Source organism: Castanea sativa, chromosome 7 (genome assembly GCF_040712315.1).
Source record: "Castanea sativa cultivar Marrone di Chiusa Pesio chromosome 7, ASM4071231v1".
Lineage (NCBI taxonomy): Eukaryota > Viridiplantae > Streptophyta > Magnoliopsida > Fagales > Fagaceae > Castanea > Castanea sativa.
Window position 1 is genome coordinate 6,355,652 of NC_134019.1, and position 14,165 is coordinate 6,369,816.

The 14,165-nt window shown below is 31.1% G+C and overlaps 1 protein-coding gene across 1 annotated transcript; it reads right to left on the reverse strand.

Moving 5' to 3' along the window:
• Window positions 1-808: 808 nt before the first annotated feature.
• LOC142643710 (cyclic nucleotide-gated ion channel 1-like) lies at window positions 809-8,507 on the reverse strand. Its single transcript, XM_075818418.1, has 8 exons — window positions 8,380-8,507; window positions 8,058-8,182; window positions 6,125-6,551; window positions 5,083-5,295; window positions 3,677-3,957; window positions 3,418-3,529; window positions 2,411-2,674; window positions 809-1,622 (listed from the first exon to the last, which is right to left on the reverse strand). The coding sequence occupies exons 2-8, from the start codon at window positions 8,132-8,134 to the stop codon at window positions 1,041-1,043; spliced, it is 1,956 nt and encodes a 651-aa protein (XP_075674533.1). The 5' UTR covers window positions 8,135-8,182; window positions 8,380-8,507; the 3' UTR covers window positions 809-1,040.
• Window positions 8,508-14,165: the final 5,658 nt, after the last annotated feature.

Sequence of the window (14,165 nt, forward strand, 5' to 3'; positions counted from 1 at the left end):
AATAGTTTTTTTTTTGCTCAACTTCATTTTTATCCTGTTTTTGTTGTAATTTATCCCTTTTTTTTAATAGATTTTTTAACATATATTTTTTTCACTTGATACAATACATATCATATGATACGTATGAACCCTCATTGAGCCAAATAAGGTGCGTACAAGTCACTAGCTAGCTGTGGTTCACGCCATTGATGTAGCGAGTGAAACTGCGAAAGGCATTATGGTATGTAACAGATTGTTTTTAAAGGAACTCTTGCAGCTGGACTGCGACTTATGAACACCACCAATCCTATATTTTTAACTTCTGGTAAGGTATGGTTCTTGAAGACGCTAGAGGCAGGTGCACAAAACATGCAAAGTGAGTGGGGCTTTGTTAGTGTCCCATCTATTATAAAGCAAATTGATAGGGCTCCTGCCCACTATGCATGTAAATGTAATATTTATTCCACGCTTGAGTGGAATGGATTGATGTGGTCCATCCTTCTTAATGGAAGCGATCAATATAATTAAGATTTATACTCAAAGGATATAGTTTTATTATCAATAAAAATTTCTACCATTATTTTTAAAAGCATTATTCATTTAAAAAAAAAAAAAAAACATTAGACACCCAAATTCTGTGCATCCCTTATACTATAATTAATATTTGCTACTTTTTATTTATATATAGTATAAATTTATATTGTACCATATAATACGGTACAATATAAATTTATACTATATACAAATAAAAAGTAGCAAATATTATACATATTTACAAAAAGTGGTAAATATTGTATACTTTTTGCAAATATGTATAACATTTGCTACATTTTGTGTAAAAGGGTAAACATAAAAGTTTGGCATCAAACACTTCATCATTTCGCATACATATTCATCTTTTCCTAATTTTAATATAATCACTTTGATAAAAAGAAAATTAATATAATCACTCAAAACAAACTATATCTTTCTTAATTAAATATTAAAAATAAAAAAAAATAAAAATAAAAACCTATTGCTTTGCAACAACAATGTCAGGCGCTTCTGGAGCTATGATCAGTCTATGGATTGGTGCTAAGCCGGTAACAAGGTGGTAGTAAAATAGAAGCTGCCTTCTTGGATTTAACAACAGCATTATTCTGAAGTTTTGTTGAACCACCAACGCTATCCTCAGTCTTCGGGTGCTTGCAGCGCCAGATTCTTTGTACAACAGAAGCTGCCGCCGATGGCAACTGCTCAGGGCCTAAACTAGACAACTTAGAATGCAATATTTGCTTCAAGTCCTGTGCCATTAGAGCAAAAACTTCCACTTTTGTGTGGGCTTTGAGAGTTCTTGATGAAACTGGGAGTTTGGATCGGTTGTTCCTTGAGGCTGTGGATTTCTGAACCCATTCCAAAAGTTCTTCTCCAAAGTACTCACCTTCTACAAGACGCTCAGCCTGTGTGAGGACAGTTCCTTCTTCGCCATTATTAGTGCTGGTTGTATTTGTATAGGTCCATGCAATGCCATCCGTAATGAAGAATATCGCATCGATTGGATCTCTCTCCCGAATAATATAGCTGTGCTCACTGTGGAACATTGGTTTCAGACTGTGACACATCGTACGCAACATTTGCTCTTCCATTCCTCGAAGCACTTCTACCTAAATTAAACCACATCTTAAACAATCAATATGTGTTTCAGAAAAAAAAAAATTATATAAATAAATAATTTAGATGAATTCAATAATTAAGGGGTTTGAAGGTTTGTAACAATTAGTACTGATCGAAAAAGAATGCTTATTAAAATTTACATTTTTGCTTACAGTATTATTCTACATGTACCAAATTGGACACACGATCGCACACTTGTCAAATACCTCTTCGATTAAATTATATGTATTAACTTCAATACATGAGAGTTTAGATTTAGATCGAACTTTCTTGAATTTTTGTACATAATATAGAAAAACCGTTGTTCTACCCTCCCTAATTTACACAAACTTCACACAATATCCTCAGATTTTGAAATTTGATATCCAAAATTGTGTGGACACTACTAAATGTAAAACAATCAAAACCTCAAAATATAGCATCTTATTATTACATACAAAACTCACATGTCATTATTTCGACAGAACCTGAGAAAAACTATTATTTTACACTACCTTCTGCCTATAATAAAGCCGTAGGAGTTGCTTTTTTGTGATAATAAAACCATTATTATATTGATCATGTTTACCTTCTTTAATGTTTGGCATGAAATTTGTGATACCATTCCTTGTTATTATGTTAATAGGGCAATCAATTACACAAATATTTTTTATAATTCGATAGTTGGAGAATGGAGATTTGATTTTTAGACATTTTTAATGAAAACACAAAAAAGTATTAATTGTGCTATAGGCTCTTGATAGTTATATACCATATTTATAGAGGCGAAGAAACTCACAGTTTTTAGTCGCTTTAGGCCGATATGCTCCTTTACATTATTCTGAAGTTCCCCAGGAAGATTAGGAAGAAGGCTCTCCAAGTAAACATCTTCATCTTCTTTAAATCTCTGATTCATGTCATCTATAATTGGCTTTCTCATTTCACTAGGGAGATGGTGTTTGGAAATCCACAATTCTATTTGTTCCTTTTGTTTTGTTCGTTTTTTTGATTTCATCTTCATGCGTACCTCTTCTGATCTTGAAGTTTCCAACTGCATATACATCTGCCAATTCTACACGTAAGCTCGATTTGCCTAAAATATGTAACAGAATGCATCCATTTAAAATTTTTTTTATTTAAAAAAAATAAAAACAATTTTAGAGCATCACATTGTGCCACTAAATTATGGCCCTAAAGTTGAGAAACACCTAAGATCAACCTTCAAGTTAATTAATACTTCTCCCTTTTCGGAATTTAAAAAACAATAGCATTAGGACTTGGTTTGTGAACGATAATAAATTATTGATTGGTTTACGAAATTCCTTGGGGAGGCTTGGAGGAATTGGAACAAAAAATCTAGTACCACCCAAAAAAAAAACACACATTTTGCTATGACTCTTCATGTGACTGTGATTAATGGATAAAAAGTAGTAGACTTATTAAAAGATAACAAGAAGCCGGTCAAAGTTTGCCACAAAAAAATTATGACAAAAATTGTGAGTTTGTTTGTGATACTAGAAGAATTCAATATAGAAAAGAGCTTATGTATGTTAATACTTTTGTGCTGCTTGTACCATTTTTCATTGGGTTTTGACTAAATAACCAAATAAATAAATAAATTCAATACCCCATTTGATTGAGGCAATGTTATGTAAGTATCTATTTCCTTTACTTCCTATCTAGAAACATACACCCTCTATTTCTCCCTAAAATATTTTCAATTCATAATTATACAACTAAAAGCGTTAAACCATTTAAAAAGAATGTAAATAAGAGAAGAAAAAACGTTGGCCCTTGGGTACTAACCTGTAAATTTCCCAAAAAATAGAGAAAGAGCAACAAGCCCAAGATACAAACGGAAAGTGAAAAGCAGTTTTCCCATATATAGTTACTTGTATGAAGGTTTTGACCAAGTGAACTGCAAAACAGGCACAACTACAATGTATGAGTTGAGATGCTAATATGAAAAATTATAACTAAAAGCACAAAGTATGACTCGACAACGCAAACCTCAAATTTAAGAGTCGCTTAATATGAAACAGAAGAGTCTAATTTGTGTACAAACCTCAGATTTTGCAAGCCCCACCAGAAACAGTAAAATAATTTTTGTGGAAAATCCGTGGATTCCAACACACCAGATTGAAGGGCTTCAAGGAATATTCCAAAATCAAATAGCTTTGCATCTGGTTTATTTATACGGCAAACATTATTAAGAAATGTGTGATTTCCTTCATTGAGGTCACAGTTGAAAGAACTTTGGACACATCCAGTATGTCTTTCACAATATTTATGCCAACAAGCTGTCATTCGTTGAGTAGAGAAAAAATACCAAAAGGCTCCCAATACCTAAAAAACCAGCATCTCATTAAACATCATTATATTCTGCACATATTATAACGAAACAACAATAACAGTGGTTCAATTAGTTGAAAGGTAAAGTTTTTTGTCCTAACAATAAGAGAGAAATTAAATGTATGTTTAGAACTAGCTTATAAGTTAGTTTAATTTATGTCATTCTAAAAATATAAATAAATAAAAAGTTAATTTTTATGTACAACTTTTTAAAACCTCTTTTATTTTTAAATATTCTTTATTTTTTTTCAAAATGCAAATATATTTTAGTATACTTTCAGTAAAAAAATTTTAAAAAAAAGTTAAATAAATTATTCCTAAACTGATATTAAATAAAACTTCTGCTGAATTCCTTTATATGATTTTTGTTTTTACAATAAAATCAAAAGAAAGAAGTAATACTTAATAATCATTCTAAAAGAGAAAAAATAGATTCTCTTCTAAACTTTCATGACCAGAAAACTACTTTTGAAGTTAAGCCATGGGATCACATATTGTTAGTCTTAGATATATAAAGTGCTATTATGTATAGACTGTTGGGAAAAATAGCAATAAATACAACACATGCAAAGAAATTATTTTAATTTTAGCTTTTGTGCAAATTCAATAGGCATTCCAAGTAAAACTATCCAAACACAATAATTAACAAAAACAAAAAATTCAACATGCAAACTCACAATCAAGATACCAAATTGTTATGTGAAATCCCTCAAATGAGAATGAAAAAATCATAGGACCTAATTCAATAAAATCTTCTACTATAGAATAATTGGTCTACAACTGTCTACTCCAAAACAAATGCTAGGCTACCAATTTTAAAAACCTGTTATGCTCAAGGTATTGATTAGTGAGAATTCTCAAGACGTTAGCACTAGAGGTTTAATCCGTGTACTTGCAAAAATTAAAACTACTACTACTACTAAAAAAAAAGAATAATAATAATAATAATAGCATTCGACAATTATGATTTATATTGTACTGCAATATAAAATTAAGATTGGCCGAGGATGGTTCCTTCAAGGGCTAAATTTTTATCAAATGTACCATCAAAACATAGATAACATTCGATAACTGTCAAGGTTAAATTTATATAAAATCTGTATATGTAATCAAACTTACATGGCCAGCAAGGAGATACAGAAAGAAGTTCAGTGCAGCTTTAAACCATATGGTTTTTTCAATTTTCTCGTTACTTCTTATCAGTTTCTTCCAGGATAGGTAGATTGGGAGAATTCTTGGCACATATTGTAACAGAACAAAAGAGTTGAACAACTTTATTTTATTTGAAGATTTCGTTTGTGCCATTTCTGAAAAAATCCATGAAGTTACCACCTGAAAGATTACACTAGTGTTTACAGTTAATGAATAAATGTAATTATGCATAGGACAAAGTTAATTTAAAGATAATTCTGAGTTGGAAATAGTCTAAAACTTTTCCTTTTCACTTAATAGACTGTTTGAAGTTTTTTAGTATTGAAGGAAAATTATTTTCCTTGTTGAAAAATTAATTTGGCAATTCTTATAAAAGAAATAATTTATTATTCCTTATCTTTAAAAATTAAAAATTAAAACCAATCACTATGTTCTATTAAGAATGGGAAAAGTTCATAAAAGAAAATAGTTTAGAAAAAAAATTCTTCCAAGCCAATACATGAAAATTGATAAAACCATCTATGCCTCTTAATAATAAATAAAATTATTACACGGGAATAAATTTAATAGATAGAAGTCTAGATCAACATCTAGACCATGGCAGAATATTAATTGTATGGAGTTTTATTAATATCATAAGATGAGATATTATCAGTATCTTTGTAAGATCAAAGATTAACCGTTATATTATCAATCAAATTTTTGTAGTATATTATTATATATACATAAAAAATAAGTTTATTAATCAAATAGTAGATAACATTAAATTGGTATGAAATTTGACTTATGTGTTAAAAATATAAAAAACATGCAATCTAACAATTACATTTTTAAAATAAGTAATTATGTTAATTTTTTTACTGAGAGTTATAGTCAGGTGAATTTCTGCAAATATAAAGAACATGCACTGGGTGTGAATTTGTGTGAATGCTCTTTTGTTAGCCTAATTACAGCAGGAGGTGAAAATAATAATTCTCTATATAAACATTATAGTTAAACAGAAGTATACCTGTGGGATGGGAAGAATAACTAGAAGGTCTAATAGGAAGTACGGCCACAAATACCTCTGAGCTATTTTCCAAGAATCTGTAATTAACGCAGGCCTTCCAAGTTTCTGAAGTTTCTTGTCTATAAAACCAGTACGAAATTGTAATATGATATGCATTAGGTAAATCATATCGTTGAATGATCGCAAAAAGAGAGCTCTGGTCCACAACCTTTTGTCTAATTCAATGCACTTTCTGTCTCCATTGATCACGGGAAGGTAAAAGAACAAGGGATCCAATAATATTGCGATCACACACGACAATACAAATATTATATTCCACCTTTGTAAGAATTTTCCATGTGGGTCAATAATTGTCTTTGTCCTCGTTCTTTTTGACGCTGAATCACCACCACCATCCTTGTGAGGTTGCCTCTCGATGTCGTAATTACTGAACAAATACATGGCAAACATAAAATTTGGTCAGTGAAAGACCACAATCAAAGTGTTCTCAAACCTTCCCATTATCAAAATAATCTTTAAACTTTCAAAATGATCAAAACACACTCAAAACCTACTTTATGTCTTAAATTCCAAGAGTTGGACATTATTTAAAATCTAAGGATTTTGGGTTTTAAATCCTTTGGTGGATTTGGCCCAAATCCAATCGTTGCCTTCTCAAACTATGCAAATAGGTACTAGATTTAAACTCTCAAATCCAAATTTACAGGAAACAAATATTGTTATACAAAGTTACAAACACATCAATGACTCCATAATAGTAGTAACTAATTTAGAAGTAACTAAATAGTTTAAACTTCTGGCCAAAAAATTAAAAAGAGGAAAAATGTAACTGTCAAGCGTCAACGCATAAGTAAAGGAGAAAAAAATTATTGAAGTCCTATAACTTACTGATATTTTATAATATTTTTAAAGAAAATGACCAAGATTTAAATTTCACTGTACTATTGTAGATATCAAATTATGGCAACATATTTTGCCATTTAATTTGCTTCTTTTTTTTTTTTTCTTTTTTTTGTGTTTCCAAGGAAAATGTTAAAGATTGAAAATCCCCTCCCATTGTTGTTCCAGTGGGTAGATCGATCATCTAGAATAAGGGGTACGTCTCACTTCAAATTCCGACCTGCACCCGCTTGAACTGGTGTGCCGGCCAAAATACTAATTCCGGGTGGAAATAAAGAGATGGCCTTATTAGCTCGACTCCACTGTACTTGATCTTAGTTGATATAGGTCTGGAGGTGATATGTTGCTTAGCACTTGACTTGCAGAGACAAGTTTTGCTTGATATGGCGAGAAGGTCAAAGAGGGCTAAACTAAAGAAGGTGAGAAAGATGAGAACAGAGAGTGTGAAAGGGTTCTATGAGACGCTGATAATGAAATAATAGAAAGGAAAAAAAAAATCTAAAATCGCAAATTATTACACAACTTTTTTGCTCTATGATGTAGCAAATTATGAAAGGTGAAGAAAATATATTGAATCTATGTGTGTGTGATAGAACTCTTGAATAAAAAGAAGACAAAAAAGATAAGGTGAGTAGAAAATAAACAATGAGGAGTGGGAAAAGAAAAATGATAGTCACAAGAGTGGGAAGGGTCAATTTTTGAGTAGTATAAGTCGAAAGAAAGTTCTTGGAAGGTAGATGCTTGCTTATTTGCAAGAGTACCAGCCTACCAAGTTTGATTTTTTATTTTTATATTTTCACTTTACAACTAACCATTTTGTCTTCTAAAAAAATAAGACATGGCCTACGTAGTTCAAGAATGTTAGGAGTATTTTATAATCAATAATTTTGTGAAGGCAACATTTACCATGTTTTACTGCAACTATCCTACCTAGCTAATTGTAAACAGTGAAAAAAAAGTATGATTAATTAATTTGAAACGATTCAGAGGCTCAAATTGGCGACACAAATTAAGCTGAGCAAAAGAGACGAACCTTACACCGTTCCGAAGTTGACTCCAAAGGCTACGAATAACAAGTGATACAGTGGCGACAACCTTCATAAAATCCATACTTGCATAGACCCAGAAAACTTTACTTGAAAATCAGAATTTTGATCCCTGGATAATTAAATGGGAAACAGATTAGACAAAAATACAACCAATTTTTCATTTATTTCAAGAACAAAACTCCCAAGTGGGTGCACCATAAGACAAGTTTTTTCCCGCAGAAGCAAAAGGAAAAGTAAGAGTTGTACATATGCATGAATACCCATGGAGAGAAATAACATTTGTATTCATAAAAAAGTAAATGGTACCTGATAAACTCAAGTTGAACGCATTTTACAAGAGTCGCAGAAACCGGGTTTCTTATAGGATTATAAGATTGCGAAGATGAAGGTGAAGGTGAAGGTGCAGATGCTACCAAGTCATAGTCAAAGTCAACTTCTGCCGTGCAAGTAAATGAGCAAAGAGCCAAAGTCCAGTCGTCAAACTTTCAAGTCTTCCTGTACAACAATTTCCTAACATCCTCGGCTTTCACATGGTCCACCACAATCTAGTGTCCCCTACCCATATATAATGTGAATGTTCATTTGAAAATTTTGTTAAAAGAAAATGGCTTCAAATATGTTGGAGTTATTTTATACCAATTCATTATAATTATGTGATAATTAAAAAAATAGTCTGTGCGTAGTTTTGGTCACTACTTTAAAGTTTAAACAAGTCATATTATGTGTTTAAATAAAATAAGTAAATATATGGTCTTATAGATCGTTACTTAATGGATTAGAAATATACATTCAAACATATATTTGGATTCAAATTTTATCAATTATGAATTGTTATAAATTTTTGTTGTATCACTAAAAAATACTCTTTTCTATAATGGGGAATTTTTTCCGGTCTTTTTGGATTTAATTAATCACAGAATTATAATATTATTTTTTTCAGCCACTCATGCAATAAGGCAGGGATTTAAGACTGGAATTTATTTCCAATCTTTCTTGGATTTATTCACAGATTTCTTTTATGTCATATTCATAGAACTATTGATAAAATACAAATGTGACAAAAACAAACTGTTTAGTTACCTATAAACTAGTATGTAACCCCATGCATATACACAAGTATAATTAAAAATAATTACAATTGCACAGTTCAAATTATATATTTTTTTAGAAGAGGTTCAAACTATACATGGTATTAGCTTACATATTTTTTAAATCATACATTTTTAAAATATGTAATGGTTTCTCATTATATATATGATTTAGAATTTAATTCAATTTAAATTCTTCAATTTTAGTACTCAATAATTCACTTGCCACAAAAATTAAAAAATTAGATAAACACGTAGCGCAAAATTGGACTCCAATTGGCACGATGACATTGGTTAATCCCTCGATGGTGCCGACAATATTGACATATTTTTCAATAGACAAAGTTTAGCTACAAAATTGGTTTTAGCCTAAGACTACAATCTTATTCAATAAAATAAATATTACTACATATTTTGAAAATCTAACCGTTAAATTGTATATTCTTTATGCTCTTAATACACATGTCAAATTTTGTGTCAATCGGGTATTATTTACTATATCATCTATAAACTTATATTTTATGCATAATTTTAAATTACAAAAACTTGCAATTTAAACAATTTATTGATGACATAGCTATTGATTTTTAATTTTCTAAAAATTTTGCAATCATGGAGGATATAAAAAGAAAATATAATCCAATAGTAGATTCGCCAAAATTCACCTCTAATAAAAGGATATTGAATAAGGTTGTAACCTTAAACTACAACCAATTTTGTAGCTAAACTCTGTCATTTTTCAATATATATATTAGTAAAAACATTTATTCCTTTTCAAAAATAAATTCTTTTCATTTTATATTTAGAGATTTAGGTTTATACGAGGTGTGCATGGATAGGGTTGAAATATATATATGTGTGTGTGTGTGTGTAGTTTAGTAATACTTTTTTTTCAAAATAATAAATAAAAGAAAGAAAAATAAGAAAAGGAGAGGAGGCTTAGGTTTCAAATCCTCTACCAAAGGATTAGAATTTACAGATTTTTATGTTTGGTTCAACATGAATTGATTTTTGAATATTTTTTGCCTTTACAAATGTTTGGAGCGACAAAAAATGTTGATCAACCGAAAATTGTTTCCTGCTTAACCATAAAATAAGGGCACTTATTGCAAAAAATAATTTATGCTTACATTTTCAATAAACCACTTTCTCCCTCACCCAAAATTTATCAACCAAACAACCACGCCACCTCCAACTGTCTGTCACCCAACCACTACACTCCACTAATGTCCTTGGTCGCCACCACCAATCCCTGATCATAGTTTTCTTTTAATCTAAAATTTTTATTTTTTATTAAATATGTGTTTGAGAGATAAGAAAATAGCAAGTGGAAAATATGATAACATTTTGAAGAATATAATCAAACACTTGAAAATATTTTCCGTGGAACCAAACACAAAAAATCTTATGGAAAGGAAAACAAAGGGATCTTTAGATTAAACCAAAAAAGAAAAAGAAAAAAGGAAACAAAAAGATGACGTGTTTTGATCTATGCACAGCCTTTAGTAAAACGACGTCATGTGATTTAGTTATTTCATGTGTGATCTTTTGAAAAGATTTATCCATGTGTGTGTCCTTCGACGAGACAATATAGTTTTGGGCAATCTTTTATCATAAACGGTGTCGTTTGTTGTAGTCTTTGTTTCAAAGTGAATCTTATGTTTAACACTTGTCATTTAGAATTTGTTGTAAAATTTTTGTGAATGTAGCATATCTTAAAAAGAAGAAAAAGAAAAAAAAAAAAAAATGGAAAATGATCCTGTTTGACATGGAGAGATGAATAACATAATTGGCGAGGATAATTAATTGGGGTGTTAAGGAGGGAAGCCAAAAAAAGTTGTGGAGGTATTAAATAACTAAGAATAATTGAAAAAAAAAAATGTTTTGGATCCTAAAAAATTAAAAATAGCTTTAAATATTTTTGCATACTCACCACTGCATATGTATAACTTAAAAAATAAATAAATAAAAAATCGATATTTGGTGAAAGATGATTTATCAAATTTGAACCCCTTGAAAGTTTTATTTAGAAACACCAAGAGACACCATCCGAGTCAAGGCGACTTTTATTTTTTATGTTTTGGGAGTGCAATATCCGAGTCGAGGAAGCAAAAGCAGTTTGTTATTTTGAAATAACCGTTATAATGACTGCTTGCATTGGTGCTTACTTGGGCTGCCAATAGTCTATTTGAATGTTGTGATATTGGAGATGGTTTGTAAATGTCTAGTTATTCAACCATTATTAATTAAGCACCATACATTGTTGAAACTTGAAAGGTGTAATGTACATTTTGTCCATTAATGAATTTAAGTTTAAGGTTATTAGACCTAATATAGGTGACGACTCCATTTACACATTTCGCCATGGTTCACCTTAGGCCAAGGCATACTTCCCAAAAGAAAGACCCGTTGCAGGCGCTTGCGCCCACAACTATCATGAAGGACAAGCAAAGAGGAGGAGAGGGAAATTAAGTGTGAGGCCTGAGGACATTACACATGTCCTTGGCAGTGGTCCAAACTCATACTAATCAATGAAAGGTGTCTTGCAACATCTGATCATCAGGAGCTGAATTCTCTCTCATGGTAGTGCTAGGTGTCCATGCCAAACTACATACTTCTCTTCCTCCAATGGCATTCACACTATTGGCACAAGCCAAAGTCCATGTGGAGGGCTAAGATGTAGCCAAGTCGATATGCTCATTTACACCAACTTGTGTATTGTATAAATGCTAAGGGTTTTTTTTTTTTTTTTTTTGTGTTTTGTCTTTGATGCATGTGTTTGCTGCAAGGTAAGGACAAAATTATTTTATTTAAAATTTTTTAAAGGGCTGGGTTATTTGTTTTAGGTAAAATTTGTTGGTTGGGCTTAATTTTTTTAGTTTTGCTATTAGTATTTTTTGTTGCTGCGCTAATTTTTTTTGAACTCGTATATTTTGTTTTAGATTTTAGATCTGTAAATTTTTTATGACCTTTAAAAGGGGGAAAATGTTAAAGATACAAACATTTTTTCATTAATTAATGATGTGGTGAATAGTTATTGGTAACTAAAAAAATGATATTAGTAGTAGGCTCAGATACGAATCAATAAGAATTTGCTATCTTAACAGTTTATAAAAATATTATAGAAAAATTTGTAACTATAGTATTAGTGTATTATTCTTAAAAGAATCAATAATATTTTAGGGGGGCAAAGTATAATTTTATAGAACAATATTGCTAAAATTAATACAAAATAATATATTATTTTTAAAAAAAAGTCCCCCCCCCCTCCCCAAGTCCAAGCTTAACTTTATCCTTGATTGAATCCTATCTATAAAGTTGTGATTCCAACTAGCCTTTGTTAGCTTTAATTCCGTGCCAAAAATGATTGTATTTTCTTCAATCATTTCCCTGTATTTATGTGAGTTTATTTGTAAGGTATGAATGTGAAAGATTGGTGAAGAATCAAACTTCAACGAAGAATCAATGTAGTTCACGACTAGCTCGCGAGAAGAGTACCCCGCAATAGGCCACGTGTGAAGCACATGACTAAAAGCTGAAAAGTCATGCTAGATTGTAAAATTCACGAGTACTTCGTGAGAAAAACCATCTCGTGAGGTACCCACGATACTCTCTGTTTGGCAAAAAAAAAAGTATTTTACCAAATTCTTTACCCACGCTATATATACTCTCATTACCCACGAAATGTAAGGAGTGCTTTTCAGAGAGAAAACTCTAGCAAAAGCACTTGAGACTTAGAGATTATTATACCCACAATCATCTACACATTTTCTCTTGGTTTTCCTCTACTCCTACCTCTCTATCTCTACATCCTTGAGAGTTTCTTAGCCCAAACACTTACCTCACCCAATCTAAGTGTTGAGTCAAGTTTTGGTACCTTTGGGAAGCATTGGAAGGAGCTATTAAGTGACAGATGCAATCGAGCTAAATTGCGGGATCCAGAAAGTTAGTGAAAACAAGACTCCGAGAAATTTATTGGTAGCAAGAGCTTGGAGGGCTCAAATTGAGGTTTTGAAACCCAGACCGTTCAATGAATTGTAAAAATAAAAGGTTCAAGGTTTTTGAGGTTATACCGATGTCGAACTGTGATGACGTCATAATTAGTTAAATAATTATTTAAAAAATAAAAAAATATATTAAATTAGTAAAAATTGAAATTTTAACTAAAATAAGGATAAATAATTTTATATATGTATATACACACTAAATAATTTGGTTAGTGCTCGTAAGTCATGACAAATCTCATTTGAGTACTCAATAATATTTATTTTTAATTTTATGAAATTGGTCTGTCTGTCCATAGCCAAGCCTATTTGACAACCCAATCAAAAAAAGTTCTATGACCAAGCCCATTTGAATAGTCCACCATTTATGAATTAAAAAAAAAATAAGAATACTATAAGATGCCCGCCTTTTTTTTTTTTTATTAAAACAGGTAGGATCATTATTAAAAGAAAAAGTAATATAAGTTCATGGGCTACAATAGGCTGATCAGCTAGCCTAAGCCTGTGGACAATACATACAACTTTAAAATACAATTAAAAAATCTAGTTAGGAAGCCCGCCTATTTAAAAATGGGTTAAATACAAAAGCTAGAAGTGCTTGACAGTAAAGCATTGGTGGTTGACAGTAGAGCAAATATTTAGTGGCTGAGTTGAAGCAGCAAAAAAGGAGACTCCATTTACCAAAAAAGAAGAAGACTCTAGCGGAAAAAATGCAAAAATAGTATTGTCATAAACACAGAGGGTGAGAGCAAAAAGAGTGCGAGCAAGACAGAGAAGAAGAATAGGAATATGGGGGTGCGATCTTAAGTCTGATAGTGTCTCACGGTGATTGAAGTTTCAACCTTCAACAATGATGATGAGCCCGTAAGTACCAAAAAATTTTCAAAAAAAAAAACCTTTAACGGTCTGACTTGTAAGAACTGTTTATGGTTTTGAAATCCAGAAGGTTCAACTGCGGTTGGTATAGTTCACTGACTTTCTTGCATAAGCCAGTTCTTGG